This window comes from Botrytis byssoidea, assembly GCF_014898295.1.
Source record: "Botrytis byssoidea strain MUCL 94 chromosome Unknown BBYS_017, whole genome shotgun sequence".
In the NCBI taxonomy this organism is placed as follows: Eukaryota; Fungi; Ascomycota; class Leotiomycetes; order Helotiales; family Sclerotiniaceae; genus Botrytis; species Botrytis byssoidea.
The window spans coordinates 650,749-672,038 of NW_024065858.1; the positions used below are offsets into that span (position 1 = coordinate 650,749).

Sequence of the window (21,290 nt, forward strand, 5' to 3'; positions counted from 1 at the left end):
TTTCTAATAAATTCGGTCTTCAATCACTTCATATCAAAACTCATAATTTGATGGTTTCAAATCAGTTAATTGATTACAGCAACTTCCAAGATATCCAATTTGATACATCGAGAGATATTCACAAGGCCATTTTTGTAGTGTCCTGTCAATACACACATACACCCACTGATGTTCTTAATAGTGGAGTATTTCATCGAATATATACTATATGGCTGGTTAAGTAGGGCGGGTCTTGGATGATAGTGGATGGTATTTTTGGGGGGTATGAAGATGGGTATGGAGAGCTTACAAGATGTGGTTGAGAGCTTTGTGGAGATCTTACATGATGAATCATTTACTCTTTCGTCTTTTCGATCCTTTGGATTCTACTGGGTGGAAATTATATTTGGAGAGTTTTGTTGCATGTCGTGTTTTTCTCGTGTTTTCTGTTGATGGTATTCTTTTGCTTTGGCAGTTTTCTTTCAATCTCTCTTTTCTACTCGATAGGAATTGTATTTTGAATGTTTGTCGCATGTCTTGTGTTTTTAATGGCTTATATTGATAGTAATTCTTGGGTTTGATATTATAGGAACTCAAAGCACGGCTAGGATGATTTTACAATTGGGGGATTGTTACCTAGATGGTAAGAATCAACGAGTGGATGTAACGACTTCTTTGCTCTTCTATTGTTCCAATCCCTTTTTTTCCTTCAATCTCTGTTATTCTATTAGGTGATAATTGCATCTCAAACTTTTGTTGCACGTCTCATTTTTCCCGTGTCTTCCATTAGTGTTCTCTATCGAAGTCTTGGCATTACTGAAGATAAACTTAATTTACAGCTACGGTAAACCATCAGATTTGGAAATAATTACCAGCCCAGGTAGCAATAATGAGCGAGTGAATAAATAAGTAGGGAATATATTGTCCCGGTGGAAGTTGATAAAGCAAAGACTTGCTCAATTGAGTATCGTTTTTAGCGGTAAATATGGAAGGCGCGACTTTAGTAGATCAAAAAATAATCTTAGATCCATAGTGTTACAACCCTAACCCCTTCTACATCTATAAAGCTGATTTCTTCGTCGAAACCGAAAGCCAAGACATCAAGGTGAAGTAATTAGATCATCGGTAATAATTGTTAGATCAGACAATGAACTTATTTCCGGGAATTTCAAAGTAGGAAAAGTGAAGTTTAACGGGCTTCTGTAGATCGATTTTTGAGTTTCTCGCTAGTTTTCGCGAGAAGGAACTAACGAGAACTAGCGAGGTATAGGAGGTTTAGGGTGTGATGATCATAGCTTATTTGATGTGGAGCTTTGGGATTTGTTATGATGGGTTTCGAGAACGTCATGTTTTATCGCGCTTGAATATGGTATGTGGAGTTCTTGGGGGGGGGAGGGGAAGTTGGATAGTGGATGGGTGATGGCGGATGGTGGTTGGTTCTTGACTCTTCATTGAAGGGAACTATTTCCAAATAAATTCGCAGATATGCAACAATTGAATGGGGTCTGGAGCGGCACGGGGGATGGAATGAATGTGTCTACGGGACCTCGGCTTCGGTTTCCGATATTGTTTTTACACTTTGAGTTTGAGTCGGTGAAAACTTGGCGTCCTTGTATACTCCTTGGCTCCCGAAGAATTCTCCGAAGATATGCAACAAAAGGATGGGTTGGGAGGTTGGGGGTTTGTTATTGGCTGTTTGGAACTACCTACCATGATGTGTTTTCTCAATACCACCTTCATGCTTATAATAGTTGAAAATTTGACCTTTGTATACTTCTTGGCCGGCGAAAAATCTCCGGCGATATGCAACATAAGAATGGTTTGTGGGTTTCTTTGTATGTTATTGGCTGTTCAAAATCTTTCTATCTTGTCTAACTTTACACTATCCGCTTCACAGGTTAAGTTATCAAGGATCTGGATCTCCTTGAATAATCTAGAGCTCGAAAACTTTGGGAATTGCTTTTTGGGGCAAGGAGTCGCGACGGTAATTGTGACTATTTAGAAATCAGTGACGCTCAAGGAAACAAATGGCAATGGAAGCTGCTCTGAGGTTCTATTTTGCCTAATAAAATTCTTTGCTTATTTACATATAACACCTAAAATGATTATTTGGAGCAGATTGACTTCGGAAGTAAAAACATGAGCATGATAGAATAATACTCGAGATAGGATTCCATATCATTCATTCATATGATCAAACATCATATTGAATCGCTCTCTCTATGCTTGATCGGAAGACTATGGCGGCTTCTACGACCTTCGATGGTCTTCTTTCATCTTGGTTCTGAATCACGAGATATGTTGAAGTCATCTTTGTGCTGTGCGTCTTGAATCTCAAGATTTAGATGGTTGAAGATGTGCAAAAATTAAGAATTATGAAATCATACTCTCGTCAATTATGTCATTTATTTACGTAGTTTTCGAGATGTGTGAAGAAACGAAGGTCTGGTTTGGAGTGTTTTGAGACTTATCGTATTGCAAGGAGGGTATTGCTGTCTGTGAATAGTGATAAGTAGTTCAAGCATGAGAATATGACGAAAGGAAGAAACTCTAATATCACACGAAAGTAGTTCAAGTAGGAAAGCTTTCCTAGACATTCTTGGTATGATGAAGAACTATCTTTAAGGAGTTAGAAGGTGAGCAGCTATCACGCTAATTCCTTGTATCTCTCCAATAACATCTGATAGAGATGATAAAATCCTTTTGTTGCAAATCTAAGCTTCATGCATAATGACATAAATTATCATTAGAGACTTATCTTTAGCTTCAGTATTCGAGTGCTTTATGAAATTCTTCCAATAAAATCTCACAGAAATACCAAAGTCCTTTTGTTGCAAATCTAAGCTTCATGCATAATGACATAACTTACCATTCGAGGTGTGACTTTAGCTTTGCTATCTCAGTAGTCTATATATCCCTTCTAGTAACGTATTATAGAAACACAATAGTCTCATTGTTGCACATCTAATCTTCATGCACAATGACATATTTTATTATTAAGAGACTTATCATTTAAGGTTTATCTTTAGCTGTGGTGTTCTAATAGTACAAAACAATCTTCCAATGATATACCAAAGAAGCAGAAATTTGTCTTGTTGCACATATAAACTTCATGCACAATGATATAGCTTATCATCAAGATGTACTTTTAGTTTTGGTAATTTAGTAGTCTACATAACTCACCCAGTAAAATCCTATAGCAACATAGAATTCCTTTTGTTGCAAATCTAAGCTTCATGCACAATGTAATAAATTTCATCTAAGAAGTATCTCTAGCTTTATTATATGAACGGTGTATAACATCCCCCAACGATATCCTAGAGAAGCAAGAATTTTGTTTCGTTGCATATCTGAACTTCCCGCGTCCATGGAGCTGTTTGAAAGGGGAGAGCTGGTGAGTACAATGCGAATTAATTATAGTAATTGGCGCAGTTCGAGGACACTTGTGTATTCTCCTCACTTATGACATTTATCTAGTGAAAGCTCATGTAGGAATGAGGAAAGTTGGAGCTCATCTAATCATCACCTACGATTTGTTAAGCTTTCTGTTCACACATCTCTTACTTATCTTTAAATATCATCTACGGCGTGGCGAATAATGAGAAGATGCTACTAAAGTTGTGATATACTCATCTAGACGTAAAAAAATAACGTATAGGAATCTAATTGTAACGAGATATGCTATGAGAACTAAGTTTTTTAGCCAACATCCGAGCATGGTAAGGACATCCCGGGTCTGAGTTTAGCTTACTTAGTGTGATGTGAAATAAACGACCCAAGAGAACGAAGGCTGACCTATCACAAGAGAAGTCCCAAGAAACACTATATCTGTACCAGCTTCCAAGTATGTAATTACATGTATCTGTTGCACGTCTGCATTTTGTGGCTTGCACTAGTCATCAAGATTCTCGGGAAACACCAATCATGCAGTTGTGGATCGTGTAGATGAAATAGTGCGATCAGTAGGAATTTTCCACTTCGAGTCACTTCATACTCACTCGGTGGGAATATCCTTAGATAATAAATCCGTTTTTATAGTGACTGTACTCTACAAGCTGGGTCGCTGATTAGAATGAGATCAAAGATAATTGACTATTTTGACATCAGGCATCAGCTCTCAATAGCCCTTGAGAGGTGGAAGAAATGTGTGTTATTGCTAAGTTTTACATACTGCCGATCTTTTGAGGCAATGAAGCTATGAATGTCAGCTCCAGGCGGAGTTTGGCATGCTCAGAAAGTATTTCTCAATGACGTTAGCCATTATATTCTCAATACCAAATGAAGTAGAGGACAGTCATTGGTTTTAGATGATCTCGTAATATTCTGCTGAGATCAACGAAGTTAACATCATGTAGCAGTAGTTAATTGACTCGTCAATCATAAAATGAGCCTATTTTCCCCAGAAAATACTCTTTACTTAAGCTAGGTAGCTTCATTCGTTTTCTAAATGATAGAAAAATGGATTTTATTATAATTGATCTGGTTACCATTGGATTAGCCATACCCCTGAAGGTTTTGGTGTTATTCTAATCATACATTATATGCCTATTCAGGCTAGCTCCTTCTTCTATGACTGCATCCAGCTTTAATATTTCTCTTAGATATTCGAGGACTAGAGGAAAAAGCTCTGGTAAAGTATCCACTTCTTTATTTGATTCAATCATTTGAACAAAGAGTACCTCACGAATATGTGCGCCTGTTTAATTTCTCGAACTTATCCTTCATTGGTTGAGAACCAAACAATGAATTCTTGCAGACCATAAATTTAAAGAGATCCTCCATAAAACTAAGCTTTTCCATCGAAGCTTGGCCTCCAAGAAGTTGGAAATTAGTGCTAGCCCAGCACAAACCTAGTCTCGGTGTGTTTAGTCTTGATAAGGAAAGATGGCATCCGACACATACCCGACACTCTCAACTTTCGTCCTTCACCATTATAAGATGCAATAAATTTCTATACAATTCTTAGGCCTTGAATTGTTCCTTCCTCAATTTGCCGCATGAAATGAAACCTATTATACGACGAAAATTAGAACTCCATTCAAGAAACCTGAGAATTCAAAATGCCATTGTCAGCATTGCTAGTCTCTTGTTTCGTTCTAACCGCGAGATACCATCGCGAATTTATCATGAGATGTATGCAATTTGTACACCGATGGCCATGCAAAGCACACGCAGATCCTGAAGAATGTAATGGAGCCCTAGAACTACTTATATATCCAATTGTGGGGGTATTGATGGTGTTTGGAACCGTTTGGGATTATCTGTACGTGGGATTTACGTTTCACGATGCGGGACGTCGACGTGAAAGAGAACGCATTTTGGGTTCAGGTGCAGGCCCTTTGACACCCGCGAGACTAGTGAGAATAGTGAGATTCTGCTGGGGTTTTATCGCTGTGACGTTGTATCTCCTGAGAACTGAATTAAAAACAGTGTGGGGTGGGTTATCAGGCTTCGCTCCTTCGAGACATTCGAATTGATTAGACACGTTCGAGATACGAAAGGAATTAGTCATGAAGGCACAAAATTTGAGGCAGGAAACGGGATATTTTGAGTTCAGTGAGAAAACAAGAGCTCCATAAGAAGGGGACAATGCCATTCAATGATAGTGAGACGGCGATTGTCAATTTTGAACTTTGGATGGTGTCGGGAAACCACATGAAAGTCTTTGCTTTCGATCGTAGTCTCAGTTGAAGGTGTATATCAATCTCTACATCATCGAGCTCGTTGCCTATCTTGCGACTATTGTACTTGGAAAAATGGCCACCCATCAACACTTTGACAAAGGGTCAACAAACCCTGAGAAGGCGGATTTTCTTCGAATCCCAGCTGTTTCGTTTGACAATTTGTGCAAGCCGATCTGGTTTTCCATGATCGACATGATCCTGGGGAACTCAGTGTGAACACTGATAGATAAATCTTATTTTCGAGATACGAATCAAATTACTATTCACATAATTGTCTTCTTCGCGAATCCATTTCTCGGGCATCAAACGTGTGAATCTCACTTATTTTCTCTCAACGTTTTTATAGTGTTGGTATCAACTTGGTTGATAAGTGTAAGTACTTAGTTCTATGGTGGTTGTATTGTCTTGATCATTATTATCTATGGGAAGCTAGTACTTAATATAGGGAAGCGCTAGCGCGACGCTAGCTAATACAGTGCCCTCTTTGATCACATGATCGATGTCCCGACATATAGCTTCGCTGCAGTCCAGAGAAATATCCATGCTTGTGTATCGTATTTCAGAATACAGCAGTATTTCCCTTGTTGTCCAAAAGCACCAAAATCGATTACCTGAAAGGGATTAAAGACTTGAACACTGGCTGCGTAACCTTAGCGACGCCACGAGCACCTGCTCCTACTCCTATGGCTCGTAGCATACGAATCATAGATGGATATTATACGATGAACCTTCAAGAACTCAGTGCTCGCTATTCAATGAGACATTTGATACATCATATTTCGTTGTGAGATGTCATGAAGTATATCAAATTGCAACGTGTGTTGATCATAAACGTAGTCCCGAATTGTAAATATTCTTCATCTACCAAGTCCAAACCCAATACTATCCGGGCACGAAGCATTGATGCTTACTTTCAACTTTGCTTTTGCAATCACCATCTTGGTCACAGATCTCACTCTATCCGTGTTTTTCTTTTTCGAAATTTACTCCAAGTGATCATTGACAAAGTGGTCATTCACGCAGTGCGTGAGAACCTGGGACGCAATGAAGCCCTATCATTAAAGACTATAAAGTTTTTGTTAATCCGCCGTAGTCAAATCCGACGAACCTCGACCGCAGTTTGTACATAGGTACTCAGTTCAACCCCTGTACTTGCATTAATCCTCGGAAGTAGGTTCCTCTTCGTAATCTTTCTCATCCTCATTACTGTTATCTATGCTCTCGCCCCCATTTTCAAGCTTGTTCCCGTCATCACTTGTATCCTCGCCCTTCCATTCACATCCATTATCATCTAAGCACGAGCACAAGTCTAACTCACCGGTCTCAGTGTTATATCTGCCGAACTTAGGGTTCTGTAGATAGATATTGCCCGAGGGCAATCACAAGTCAGTTGTCGATCTCGTATAGACCTGACATGGTCAAAATGTTGCTTTGCTCCCATCAAAGAACCAATTACAAATGATCTGGAACTCAAATCCGGCAATCAAGGTCGCAATCTACATAAGTCTGCACGCAAGTGGAGAGCTGCAAACTGTATTCACCCCATCACGAGCAAGTTCTGTTGTGGCGATATGCTTTTGCGTCTGCGAACAAATTAACGGAAGAGTAAGAAGAGAAGGCATGATATCTGACAAGACAATGCGGCTATGAGGCTACGGTGAGTTTAATCATGAAGCCTCATCCACCACCAATCAAACACTGCTGGCGATGCAGACTGAAAGATCCAAGCCAGCTTCCACATATAGTTGCACAGTGAAGTCAATCTACATTTTGCCACTTCCATACCGCATTTCATTGATCATGTCAGATTTCTCCAGCTTGGGCCATTGTTCAAATGGCTCAAATTGTTCATTCTTGATTCAAACGTTGTGTATCAATGTTTTCCTTCAATCTGGACAATGAATTCCCAATGCTTCAATGCAAGTAAACCTGGAAGTATCAGATTGTCAACCCTTATTCGGCTCATACGATACCTTCTCCAGATATATGCTCAGTTAGATAAATACTGTTGCTTATCTTCACCAACAGTAGACGCCTTTCGAATCAACTTGAAAGAAAGCTTTACATAGAAGGAGACCTGATGGGAAATTTGACTTGGCCCGAGGTGGTGCACTAAGAATTATCTACTGAAACACAGCATATTCATACGTCAACGGATCTCTCATGTTGGCCTGACTCTCTCAGGAATTTTTGTCTGATCAGCAGAAGAGCACATATGAGGCTGTAGTCAGCATGCCAAGGCAGATTTTACCTTATTCAAGTACATTGCTGCTGTGTAAAAACTCAGCTCGTACTTGATACATCTCAATTCCTAGCCTCAGCTATTTGCAGCTTTGACCTGCTCTCTACCTGCTATAACATATCGAGGAAAGTACGATGACGTAATCACTACTTACCTCCATCTTATCTCCGGAGGGAAACCTCTTGAATAGCTCTTCTCTAACATATAGACCAGTCATCAACAAAACAACCTATCACACATACCATGGCATCTGACAAAACTTACTCCCTCGGCTACAGTCCTGCAGTAGTAGATCGACACTCCCTCCGTCGCGCCTCTACCTGTTGCGCCTATTTCCTACCTCACCTGACTCTCAAGTCACACATCCTAGATCTCGGCTGTGGCCCCGGTTCAATCACAACTGACATTGCCTCACTCCTTCCTCAGGCGTCAATTGTTGGTCTCGATGCTGGGGAATCAGTCATTGAGGTTGCTGATGCAAAAGCCAAAGATCTGGGATTGAAGAACTGTTCGTTTCAAATTGGCGATGTGATGAAGTTACCTTTTGAGGATGAGACATTTGATGTAGTGTATACGCATCAGCTACTCATTCATTTACCAGATCCTGTGAAAGCTATCAAGGAGATGAGGAGAGTTTGTAAAGTAGGGGGATTTGTGGCTTGTAGGGAGAGTGATATGGGAGATGCTCTGTTTTATCCTTCCACTTCTGGACTCAAGAGATCTGTTGAGATCATGGAAGCGATGATCAGAGAGAAAGGATCAGAGCCACATGCTGGAAATTTTTTGGGGAAGTGGGCTAGAGAAGCGGGTTTTGAAAATGAGAACGTGGTGGAGAGTTACAGTTATCTGATGCAACCGAGTTGGAAGGACTCTTTGATGACTGGTGATGTTGGCAACAACGCGGTCAGGCTAGGAGTTGTGGACAGCAATGAGAAAATCAGAGAAATGATTGAAGAGTGGGATGCTTGGGAGAAAACGGAGGGATGCTGGTGGAAGACTGGCTGTGGTGAAGTGGTTTGTTGGAAAAAGTGATTGGAGACACGGCAACTGATCCTCTACTTATCAGTAGATAGCAATACAATCTCCTGAAGCTCTTATAGTACAATGGTCTATATCTCATCCGAAGCCCAAAATTTGCGCGCGTATGATAGCTTACACTCAATACAAATACAATTCGCGAGATTTTCTTACCTCATCTATACCCCTTTCCTACTCCTCCCCATCTATATTCCACTGCCTTGGCAGATAAAACCTCGCATTCTCATATACCAAGAACGTCACCCAAGTCGCAGGCAAAACTCTCACAATATTCGTACCCAACCCTCTATAGAACCCCCTCCATCCCTCCTCTCTCCAAACCTTCCCAACAACCCCTCTAATTCCCTTCCCAAACCGTTCTTCCGCATCATACGTTTGCAATCTACTCCTCACAACCTGATACGGATACGTTGCCGTTCCCGCAATAATTTTCGCCGAGCTACTAAGTAACAGCGTCGCCGTATTCCCAAGTTTAGCCTGAGAACTTTCTCTATCGCCCCTTAGAGTCTGGTGTGAGCAATGATTACGCCAGAAATTCTTCAAGGGCTCATAGACGGCGAATTGTACGGCTCCGTGACTATTGCCCAGTAGACTGATACCCACACCTCTGTAGAACCCTCGTAATCCTTCATGTTGCCATAAATGTCGAGCGCCATGCCACATGCTTTGATACGCTCCTTTGCTGCTTCGATCCGAACTCAGCATTCGGGTCTTGAGTACCCAGATTGGATTTGTAGTGATGGTAATCATGATACCTGCCGAGCCAGACGCGAGAAAATAGTCGATGGGTGTAAGAGAGGCATAATTGGAATGTGAAGGTTGGTTGTGGAAGGAACGAAGGGACGATTCGAAGATATTTTTGAAGTAGAAGAAGAGGGCCCAGCTACTGGCGTTGCCGATGAGATTGGGCGTTAGACCGCGGTAGAGACTTTGTAGAGGTTGAGGCTGTTGGGTTAGACTACGGAGGATGGTGAGACCGCTGGCTGGAGTGTGGGATGTACTGCGGTGAACTGATGGTGTTAGCAATGGATTGAGTAGGAAGGAGGGGCATAAAGTTACTTTGTAATCGCGTTTTGATAACATCTAAAGGATGAACGGCTAGGGTAGATGCTGTACCGGCCGAGAGGCCAGCAATTGTCTCGACCAGCGCGGGAGAGATGCGCGCATGGTTTTCGGTCATAAGGGAAGATTTATGTTTGTCATTGCGAGAATGTTGAAGTTGCGAGGGGCAATATATTTACAGCCGATGACGAAAATAAAGCTTCATAATTTTCTGGGGCTTGCCGAGGCGGGGGCAAATGACATATTGAGTAGAGTTTCACATTATTCAGACGACAAAGAATGAGGCATTCAAAATTAGGACTGAAGACAGGCAATGGTTTTGATTTCGTAGTGGTGATTGCGCTTTTTGCGCTATTGTACAATTATCTTCGTATGGTATGTTTCCACCATAAAACATAAGCTCCCTGAGCATTTCATTATTTCATGAACGCCTCATATTGCTACAACCGTCATATCATTCTCTGGTTAATGCCAGTGGCCCCATATATAGTTCAGTTCTGCCTCGCAATTCCTTCCCGTGAATCTCTATCTCCATATCCATGCCGACTAGTAAAACATTTCCGTTTGGTGATTCTTGATAAAGAATTTATGCGAGAGGAGAGAGGAGTCTGTAGATGGACATTAGTATATGCTTTAGCATTCAGAGCCTGCAGAGAGACTGACCTGACAATGGATGGTCTTGGTTCACTGCGGGTGTATCCTGATTTCATTAGCATGCATGTCTTTGTGCTTCATGTCGTTTGCCAATTCGTACCAAGGTAGAGGATCAATGGGAGGTAACCACTGTAAACTGTCAGAATAATTCCAATATGAAAGATGAAGAATATCCTCACTAATGGATAGCAACACGGGAATAGTCAATGAGCTTTCCAATGCGCTCCTATTCTAAAGTCAACAAAACCATTCCACCCATCCAGCATATGAAGGGCATCTGCATGCGAACCTTAGATTCTTCAGAAAGTTGCATTTTGATAAAATTTCTTAATTCAGAGCTGTAGACAATTAGTGTTCTGCAGACAAGAAGAAATACTCCAACAAGTATACATACAATATGTTGTAAAATCAAATGTTCTGGCTTGTCTTCCTATACTTTTACTTCCAGTATAAAAAAGTGATCAAGGTTTCTCACAATCAACAAGGCTGATGACTAATCCACCATTATTTTTCCGTCGCATCTTGAGCTTCACTGTACAGCTCCATGCATATTCACTACAGCTGCACTTTTTCCATCTTACTCTCACTTTATTAAACATAAACAACGGGAACTCACTCTCTAGCTCCAACCAAAACAACAATATGTCAGGAGCAAGACATTGGTGAATAATTCCTTGTTCCCAGCTTTCAATTTTCAAATTGCTAGCCTTCCCAAGTTCAAGCCTCCAGAAAGTATCCAAAGCTAACCATGGCGCAACGCCGCTCTCTTAGGGAACAAGACAAGGAAGCCACCGTCTATATTGGCAATATTGATGAGCGCGTTACTGATAGCTTGGTATGGGAATTGATGCTACAAGCTGGGCGCATTGTCAATGTACATTTACCCAAAGATCGCGTCACTCAAAATCATCAGGGCTATGGATTTGTGGAATTTATATCGGAAGAGGATGCTGAATATGCGGCGCGCATTATGAATCAAGTGCGGTTATTTGGAAAACCAATCCGTGTGAACAAGGTTTGTTTTATTCTTATTCTACACAGTCTTCCAAATTCATGAAGAGTTTACTAACTAGGAAATCTAGGCCTCTGCCGATAAACAAAAGACTGTTGAAGTGGGCGCCGAGCTGTTCATTGGTAATCTTGACCCTATGGTGGACGAAAAGACCCTATACGATACCTTCTCGCGCTTTGGATCTCTCATCTCTCCTCCCAAGATCGCTCGCGACGAATCCTCTCTTTCTAAAGGTTACGGTTTCGTATCCTATGCCAACTTCGAAGCTTCCGACGATGCAATCGCAAATATGAACGGTCAATATTTAATGAACAAAGACATCTCCGTTCAATACGCATACAAGAAAGATGGCAAAGGAGAAAGACACGGAGATGCAGCCGAGAGAGCCTTAGCAGCCCAAGCAAAGAAACACAACGTAATTCCAGATCTACAAAACATGCCTCCAGGATTATTATTAGGCATGAATGGAATCCCACAAGCTCCAGCAGCAATGTTGAACGACTCTCCCATACCTACCGCACCCCCAGGATTTCCACCACAACGTCCCGCTTACAATTCCGTCCCTCCCCCCGGTGGTCCACGCGGTGCTCCAGGGGGACAGCCCCAGCATCTCCCACCTCCTCCATCTGGCCTCCCTCAAAGACCACCCCCTTCGCAAGCCGGCTATGGTGGCCCACAAATGGATTTCCACAATCAACATGTTCCACCCACTGGTCCAGGCGGAGCATACGGACATCCTACTACTGGACCTGCACGAGGAATTCAGTTCCCACCTGGATTCGCTCCACCGGGAGGTATGCCAGCTCCTGGACAACCAGGAATGGTTCCTCCGCCCGGTTTATTAAACATGCAAGCACCTCCTGGATTTGGAGGTGCTCAGGGAATGCCGATGGGGATGCCACCAGCGGGACCACAAGGTCATGGAGGACAAGGTTATGGGAGGAGGTGAGATAAGTTGGGATAAATAACGAGATTCTAAAAATCGCAATGTGAGTTTGTGGAGTGTGAGATTGAGACCAGGAGAGAGATAAAGATAAATTTGGTCAAGAATACCAGAGAAGGAGAAGAGAAAAAGCACCCATGAAAATCAAGCGCGGGCAATGGATATATATCAGGACTGGCGTTCACAACGGCGTTCCAAAGGGGTGAGTTACCACCACTCGTTACATTGCATCTTTCATCCATCCATCCATCCATCCATCCATCCATTCATTCATTCGTCTGATCAATGGATGAATGGATTTCGGTATCTAGCAAAATAGTTAGTAACACTTTTATACAGCTACAGCTAGCTACAACTACAGCTATAGTTCTAGATGGCCCCGATGCTCGCTCGCTCACGCAGCATCAAATATTAAAAGATACATATACATATCGATGGAGTGAGGGAGTGGAGGAAGAATAGTACAATAATAAACAATTGTCAATCAACATGACATTCAAGTATTCATGTTATCTATTTCTCAACTCTTTGTATTTTTGTCATGTCAACTTCCTCATTTTTGCGTCGTACTCTGCTCTGCTCTGCGCTATCTATCGTACACTCCCCCAAAAAGTGAACACTGAAACGTATGGAAAAAATTGCAAAAAACTCCCTTGCATTTGCAATATGATGTGACACTTTACTTGCTTGCTGTGTATGCAAATTCTCATCTCCATTTTCTTCTCTTTTTATTGGACCTCCTTTCCTTTCCTTTTCAATTCACAAACGTACACCCTATCCGCAATCCAAACCCCCTCTAATTAATTCCCTCATAATCCGCCGCCTCAGCAGCAACCTCCACATCCCCATCAATTTTCATTTCCTCGGGATTCTGCACCGCCTTAACCTCTCCCACCACAACCTCCTGCACCTCCTCGACCTCCGGTTCGGGAGGCGCCACCCACCTACTAGCCTCTACGCCCCAAGCCTCCTCAACCGCGAATTTTCTTCTAAAAACTCTCAACCATCTCTCTCCCCATCCCCTGACCAACTCCCGATCTTCTTCCCTTCCATCCATTTCGATTTCCTGGTCCTTGGATCCGTTCGCCCACGCCGTCAAAAGCTCATCCATCTCCCTTCCCAATTCTCTCATGTTGATTCTCTCCATCTCGACGGTTTTCTCAATCAATTGTTTCTGTTCCTCTAATAATCCCGGAACACGAAGACTGAGCTGGACTTGACGAATACGTCCAGTAACTTTTCCAACCGTAGCTTCAACCATCTCGTACACGAAACTCTGACTGAGTCTTTTGCCCTCACTACCAATCGCCCATTGCACCACACTTTGCGGGCTGAGAATTGTATAGTTCAAAAGTTTGTCAATGATATTAACACCGATACCTGGTTGATCCTTCCAATATTGCATAACCGAAGTGATGATTTGGCGTCTAGCGACTGGGGAGACGGGTCCAATGGCTAGAAGGCGATCTTTGCAACGTTCAATGCAAGAGAGAACGTGACTGAGAGATTTGGATCCGATGTAGCAGATTGATGTTACGTATGCATCTGTAGATGGAACGAGAGGATCTGGAAGTGCTTGTTCAACTGCCAAAGCGTGAATTCGATCGACTACTGGTTGAATCTCCTCTTCTGTTGCCTTTTTGCGGAGAAGTGCGAGGATTTCCTGTCCTTCGGCGCTAAATGGTGTGCCTGCGGACTATTAGAAGTGCTCTTATCTCTAGAAATGATATTACTTACTTGGATCATCAAACTTAAAATCAGGCGTATCCTTTTCCTTCTCCTCTGTGATCAACTGTTGGTATGGAGGTGGTAAAGTGCCCTTGATTCTCTGAGCAAAACTCAATCGAATCTCCTTATCCAAAGAACCGATAATAAAAGCCTTCTTTGGGTCCAAATCCGAGAGTTCCACATCATCAATCCATTCAGTCCACTTCCAAGTGAAACCAAAGTTACTCAAATGATGTGAGAACCAATCCATAAATCTACTGCTCAATTCTAGATCCATCGAATCCACATTTCTATACAAGAAACGGATCGCACGACCAAGAGATGGCGCGATAGCAGCTGGTGCAATCTTGCAAGATTCCGTCAAGACTGCATGGTAATAAACAAGTTTGTGTTCCGGAACTGGAAGTTGGAATAGCTGAGAAAAGACTGCATCGACTGCAACATCCTCAGGTTTCCATGTTGATCTATCTCCCTCGACATCTCGAAGTCTGTCGAATGGTGTAGCTCTCTTGACAAAAGTGTCAGGAGCAAAGTAACAATCGATATCGATCAAGAATTTGGCAGTAGCATTTCTGTTGTAATCCAAGATGTTGATCGTATCAACCAAAGCATCTCTCAACAGACATGATGAAATATCCGTGATAGGTGGTACAGTCTCCACATCCTGATTGGCGTAAACCGAAAAGTAAAGCTCAGGAAACAGAGGTCTTGGTCCAGCATTGACAACCTCAGGGAGAGTAATTGTTGGCAATGTATGTCTTGAAGCGGAAGCCAAAGCTTCTTGTTGTTCTGGCTCAATCATCTTCCACGGTCTTGGTAAACAGAAGAGTTCCCATCCATTTTGCGATTCAGCTTGCAATTGCTTTTGCAAAAGACTCAAAACACCAACTGGTGCAATGGTATCATCTTTGGCATCTCCTGGATATGGATCAACCAAAGCTTGTAAAACATGTGGTTCAGAAGCAATGATATCAGTGTTCTCAATCATAGCTGCAGCTTTCTCATGAGCATCTGTCGCTGAAGATGCCATGATATATGGAATAGTAAGAAGGATAATCTTGACCAATTCAGGGCCGATAGTCTAAAATGTCAATGTTAGCAAAACAATCGCAGAAGACAATCTCATCACGCAAATCTCTCACCTCTTCATTGTTCTCCGTCTGCAAATCCAGGGCCTTGGTTAAGAAATCCTGTAGAATAGTGAAAACACCATCACCCTCCAATAAACCCTGCAAGCTTCCCAAGAACTTCATATATAACTTGACCTGTCTCCAATCGCCCTTGATGATCGATTTGTTCAGGCCCTTTACAGCTCGTTCCAACAATTCCATAACCATCTCCTCTTTCAAAGTATTCAATACCATAACCACTGCAGCGACGAAGGGGATCTTGAAAGGTTGTTCTACGACCAATTGCAGCGACAAATCATAGAATGAATCACGCAATTCGACATCATCGTAGTTGTCGCAAACAGTTTTGGCTATTTCGGCTACTTCCGTTTCGACGCGCTTGAGAGGTGATTCGGCGATAGAAAGAAGTTGTTTGCGAACTTTGACGATGAGTGGTTCTTCGTAGCGACGTCTTTGAGGTCGTCGATCGTAATCATCTTCATCTGTGGTTTGAGAATGACATTATTAGCTTTGTTTCTTGTGCTGCGATCACTGAAACCCTCGAGAATCGAAGCTGTCGTCAAAGCTTTCGAAGCTGAAGCTCATCTTCCAAATCGCCATCTTCTTCATCACTACTTTCCCTTCCGTCAATCGACTTCATTACTATCTCGAAGCCTTATCCACACCGTCTCTCTCGTCTCAAAAATGAAAACAAAACAAACAAAAAGCACATCGACTAACCTCTATACCTCTTCCTACCACCACCACCTCTTCCACCACCCCCATTATATCTCCCTCTATACCCACCACCTCTCCCACCTCTCTCCTCCCTCTCCCCATTACCATACCCACGATCCCCTCCTCTATTTCCCCCTTCTCCTCTATCTCCCTGATACCCTCCTCTATTCTCTCCTCCCCTCTCAGCACCTCTCTCATAATCCGCCATCTTTTCTTATTTTCCCTTTACTAAATCCCTCTCACTTCGCAGTCGAGTCGCGCCCGAATTTGATTTCCAATGTGCTTTATTCTTCGTATTCGCGATCAATTGCTCTTCCTCTTTTTATTCTCCTCTGCCTTCTCAATCGATCAGACAGCGGACAGCCTTTAAAAATTCCCAAGTGTCGAATCGTATTAATCAAAACCAATCAACAAACAAAACAATCTTTCAAAAAAAGACGTCCCGCTTTGAAACCCTCAATCGAATTGACCGATTTGTGTGCGGTGCCGTAGTCAATTCCAATACCAAATCTTCGAGAAACCTTGAAGATTGATTTATTTATTTATCCATTTAACCTCTTCAAGATTCGAGCTGTGATGCTAAAAAAGGAGCTCGGTCCATCTCTGGTAGGAAGGACGTGCTGCCATGTTGCCTTGTTGCCTTGTTGCCTTATTAGCATACATACCGGTACTACAGCGAGAGGCTATGGAATGTGCCATTCATTGTACCCAGCAATTCAATAAATCAAAGGGTGGTAGAAAACGTCAATATACCTACTTTATTATTCAAAGAACTCAATACACACTTGTGCATCGTCACAATGTGTATACATCAAGGCAAGGATGATATAGTTGTAAGAAAAGATACTTCTCAGTGCCTTTGGGTTTTCACCTCAAGACACACATCTAGTTACCTATGTAGTGATAGTGCCCCTACACATAATCACAGACTCATCAACAATATATTCATCACATTTCATCACTTACAGACCAAAGCAAAAAAAAACACTTCATTTCACAATACACTTCAATTAATTCATATTTTGTTATTTTCTGGTTTGTCCATTTTCAATACAACGATTGCAACAACAACAACAACGACGACGACAACAATAAGCAAACTCTCCCCTCACCAATCCTAACCACCCACTCGATCATATGACAAAAGAAAAGTATCCCCTCATGTTCATCGATCCCGATCAATCTATCTCCCCTCCCTCTCTCCATCTCTCCTCTCCCCTTTCAATAAATCCATCAAGCTCTGAAAAAGACAAGTGAGAAGAAAGAATCAACAGTAACATGGAGAAATAGTTGTAGCCCAACCCCTTTGAATTTTCCCTTTTTTAATAGTAAGCCTAGTAACCCCTATCCTATTTATTTTCCTTTAATTTCTCTCGTATCAATTAATCCTTTCCATTCATGCCATATCAATATTCGTCCACCATGACAACCACAACTAAAATGTAAAATGTAAAAGAAAAAAGAGGCACGCCTGAATCTTGCTTGCATGCCTGTGTTGGAGTATCAAAATATCAAGTAGCGATCGAAGAGGTGCCGAGAAAGAAGAGAAAATGAAAAGGATGAAAACGAAAAGAGTCAGAAAAATGCAAAAGTAGAAGGTCCAGCCAACCCATCAATCCTCATCACACGAGGCACACAACACACTGTGGAACAAAAAACGGGAGACGAGAGCAAAAAGGCCATAATTTTTTCTCCTCATGCAAGAAAGTCTAGTAACGAGGTGCCGATAGAAGTATTCGTTGAATCCCATAAACTACCACCCACCCCCTTTCCACAACCCCCCTCATGAATCAATATCCATCATATTGCATATCCCTTTCCCAATCACCGCTGTTTCGAGTACCAAGGGAGTATCCTTAGCTGGAACTGAAAACTCGTGCTGAACGAAAATTCCACCTTATGGGTATTCCTATCAAACCAAATAACGCATACCATCATCATAGACTAACTTCGTATTCCTGCCATGCATCTCCCGGACTTCCACAAACTTGATTTTGGCCTGCCAACGTTGCAGACGAGATATGCAGAACCTTTAATATGCTGGGGGTTTTTTATAGCCGGGTGTTATCGCTCGAAAAATCTCGACTCCATTGCAGAGCTCTAAGGTCGAGCGACAGGAAAGCATTCATTCATCAGTCATCTTGCTTTAACTCCTCCCTCAATCTAATCTTGCCATCATCGCATCTCTCGTCAATGGTTTGAAATCTGGGCTATCAATATCAAGTTTGCTATCTCTGGCTACCAAACCTGCTCGAATATATTGCGGTACCAGCCGTTGGTTGTGTTCCGGTGCAATGGATAATTCTATTAAAGGATTAGTATCATATGCTAGTATCACATAAAGTAAAATTCATAACATACCATGAAGAGAGAAGTCGAACAGAGTTGGGAGATTCTTTGCTGAGTTGCCGGGGTGGCGAGAATCCGGGAATGTCTTGTCTGGTTCACGTAACTCATCAAAGAATGGGTGAACCATAGCTTCAATGGCTGAGAGTCTCTCAGTAGGAGTATACTCTAACAGCTTGGAGATGAGCTCGATGGCACTAGCATCGGCTTTGCGGAAGACCTTGTTAAATGGGTGTGGCTTGATCTGAGGGAACTTGTGCTCCATATAGTTGGGGTTCATGGTACGAATTTGATCCCGAGTTGGTGTACCTAAGACCTTGATGATTTCGACGAGTTGATCAATACCAGATTCACCTGGGAAGAGTGGTTGACCAAGCATTAATTCTGCCATCACACAACCAGTTGACCAAACATCTATCAAGACAGTCAGCATCATTTACTCCGTCTTCACCATGCGTGTGTTCTTACCAATCTTGGTTGTGTAGTTAGTAGCACCGAAAATTAACTCGGGTGCTCTGTAGTAGCGTGAGCAAATGTATGAAACGTTTGGCTCATTCTCTACGAGTATCTTTGCACTACCAAAATCACACAACTTCAAAATTCCACTGCCTGGGTCTAAGAGCAAATTTTGTGGCTTGATATCACGATGGCAGATTCCTTGGGAGTGGATATAGGCTAGGGCGCGGAAGAGTTGATAAATGTAAAGCTTGACTTCGATGATCGGCATGGTTGTCTTCATCTTGTTGAAATATCTTGATGCGCGGTAAACGGTCTCGGGGACGAATTCTTGCACTAGATTAAGATATACTTCATCCTTCTACCCAAAGGTCGTTAGAAATGCTCAGTATGTTTGTGCAGGATGGAATACACTTACTCGCTCGCCGTTGGAATAGTAGAAGGCCTTTAGTTCGACAATGTTGGGGTGACGAACAATGCGCATGATTTGCAATTCACGATTCTATCATTTGTATCAGTAACCAATTCCTCGTAGACTCGAAGAGACGTCGCGGACCTTGAATCTCTTGTCTTGCAAAACGCGTTTGATGGCAGCATCTTCTCCTGAAGGTGACAACTTGGTTTGAAAGACAACACCGAAGGAACCATTTCCAACAATCTTGCATTGTGTATATTGCATATCTCGGGTTTCGCCAGTAACGCCATCTTGGACCTTTTCACGGATGACTTCTGTCGAATTTAAAAAAAAAACGTTAGCATCAATCTTTCTCCCCAAAGAAAAAAAAGAGATGGTAGCAAGGTAAGGGGAAAGACCATATGTAGGAGTATGTTTCTTACCTCCCATTCTTAAGCTCGAGAAGGCAGCAGGCCGATTTGACGACATAGTGAAGTCCAAAACACCGATTATTATCGTTCGTGAAGTGGGCTGTAAACGAGGAGGGTTGTGAGGAGACTGGTTGATGACCTGTTGTAGTCCGTGTTGGGCAATTGAATACCGAGTGTGCGACCACAAGTAATCAATCGGTAATTACCAAGTGAATGATCTTCAATAACGTGACAGGCCGAGCAGTCGAAGAAATTATTCACCGAATTTGAAAATCGAAAACTTGGAAAAAAATCGAAGATTAATGACCAAAGTGAGACTGCGGCTGATTGATGAGAAATTGGGGAGTTAGTGGTTGTGGCCCTTTAATGGTTGGGAGGGGTTGGGGTGAAAGGCGGTGGGATGGGGGGGGGATGTATGGGATGTATGGATGTTATGTTATGTTATGTTATGTATGTGGTGTGTGGTGTGTGGTGTGTGGTGTGGAGGGAGAAGTAAAGGCAGAGAGAGAGAGAGAGAGAGACAGGAAGAGAGAGTAATAAGAGAGAGAGAGAGAAAGACAAGGTGTGTATGTAATGTAAATGTCCAAGTGTGCAAGTGTGCAAGTGTGCCAATATGTATTATGTGTACGGAAGTAATGAATGAACAAGGCAAGGCAAAAGAAGAGTTGGTCAAGGCGTACCGTATTTTAAATTCAACTTGAGGTAATGGTTATGTTAATGTATTTGTGGATTGAATGCGAATTTGAATGGTATGTATGGTATGTATGAGATTGTATCGATTTCGTAAAGAAAGGACCTTGAAGTTCGAAATTCGAGGATTATTCCAATGAATGAATAAAATCAACTTCGACAATGGTAGTTGCTGTGCGTGATTGTTTATGTTATTTTTTGGTTATGTTTTGTTTTGTTTTGTTTTGTGTTGCTTTGCTTTGCTTTGGGTTTCCTTTCTTTTCTCAAATACGGAACAGGTAAGGTGATCAAGGTAAAATTGAAGTGGTTCGTTGAGTGGATAGTATGTAATATGTCCTGTATGGTAGTATGTATTGATTTGTTGATGGATGAATGGGATGTGTGGTGAATGGTGGGTGGTGGTAGTGGTGGTTATGGTTGTGGAGGAGGAGGAGGTGGTGTGTATTGGTCGTATGGCCGTATGGTCGGTCGATGCTCGAATGGTCGTATGCGGATGGCCGTATGATTGTATGATTTCCGGAGAGCGAGGGAGGAATCTAGGAGTGAGATGGAGAATGGATGAAGTAAGAGGAAGGTTGAGGTAAACTAAGGTAACTTAAGGCAAGGTAGACTAAGGCAAGGTAACTAAGGTAGTGCAGGTGCGTGATGCGTGGTGTATAGTGATTGTCTATGTGTATGGTCAAGGGACTGTAGAGGCAGTGTAAAGTAAAGAAAAGAGGGAGAGAGAGAGAGAGAGAGCGAGAGAGGAAGAGATCGTAATGGTGGTGGTAGTAGTAGTGGTCGT

General features: G+C 42.2%; 6 protein-coding genes across 6 annotated transcripts; 2 read left to right on the plus strand and 4 right to left on the minus strand.

The window, feature by feature from the left end:
* Window positions 1-8,148: 8,148 nt before the first annotated feature.
* EAE97_008264 (uncharacterized protein) lies at window positions 8,149-8,937 on the plus strand (the record flags this gene model as incomplete). Its single annotated transcript, XM_038878778.1, has 1 exon — window positions 8,149-8,937. The coding sequence occupies one exon, from the start codon at window positions 8,149-8,151 to the stop codon at window positions 8,935-8,937; it is 789 nt and encodes a 262-aa protein (XP_038730458.1).
* A 177-nt stretch (window positions 8,938-9,114) lies between these two features.
* On the minus strand, window positions 9,115-10,123 carry EAE97_008265 (uncharacterized protein; the record flags this gene model as incomplete). The annotated part of the gene is made up of 2 exons (XM_038878779.1): window positions 9,115-9,953; window positions 10,003-10,123. 2 exons carry the CDS (start codon window positions 10,121-10,123, stop codon window positions 9,115-9,117), a joined length of 960 nt encoding a protein of 319 aa, XP_038730459.1.
* A 183-nt stretch (window positions 10,124-10,306) lies between these two features.
* Window positions 10,307-11,081, minus strand: EAE97_008266 (uncharacterized protein). Its single transcript, XM_038878780.1, has 6 exons — window positions 11,054-11,081; window positions 10,949-10,997; window positions 10,839-10,885; window positions 10,760-10,788; window positions 10,669-10,705; window positions 10,307-10,613 (listed from the first exon to the last, which is right to left on the minus strand). Exons 2-6 carry the CDS (start codon window positions 10,970-10,972, stop codon window positions 10,592-10,594), a joined length of 159 nt encoding a protein of 52 aa, XP_038730460.1. The 5' UTR covers window positions 10,973-10,997; window positions 11,054-11,081; the 3' UTR covers window positions 10,307-10,591.
* A 326-nt stretch (window positions 11,082-11,407) lies between these two features.
* Window positions 11,408-12,620, plus strand: EAE97_008267 (uncharacterized protein; the record flags this gene model as incomplete). Its single annotated transcript, XM_038878781.1, has 2 exons — window positions 11,408-11,674; window positions 11,742-12,620. 2 exons carry the CDS (start codon window positions 11,408-11,410, stop codon window positions 12,618-12,620), a joined length of 1,146 nt encoding a protein of 381 aa, XP_038730461.1.
* A 790-nt stretch (window positions 12,621-13,410) lies between these two features.
* On the minus strand, window positions 13,411-16,397 carry EAE97_008268 (uncharacterized protein; the record flags this gene model as incomplete). The annotated part of the gene is made up of 4 exons (XM_038878782.1): window positions 13,411-14,303; window positions 14,352-15,423; window positions 15,485-15,954; window positions 16,193-16,397. The coding sequence occupies 4 exons, from the start codon at window positions 16,395-16,397 to the stop codon at window positions 13,411-13,413; spliced, it is 2,640 nt and encodes an 879-aa protein (XP_038730462.1).
* A 1,950-nt stretch (window positions 16,398-18,347) lies between these two features.
* Window positions 18,348-19,874, minus strand: EAE97_008269 (uncharacterized protein; the record flags this gene model as incomplete). The annotated part of the gene is made up of 6 exons (XM_038878783.1): window positions 18,348-18,493; window positions 18,551-18,949; window positions 19,004-19,352; window positions 19,410-19,493; window positions 19,548-19,720; window positions 19,829-19,874. The coding sequence occupies 6 exons, from the start codon at window positions 19,872-19,874 to the stop codon at window positions 18,348-18,350; spliced, it is 1,197 nt and encodes a 398-aa protein (XP_038730463.1).
* Between the last annotated feature and the right edge of the window lie 1,416 nt (window positions 19,875-21,290).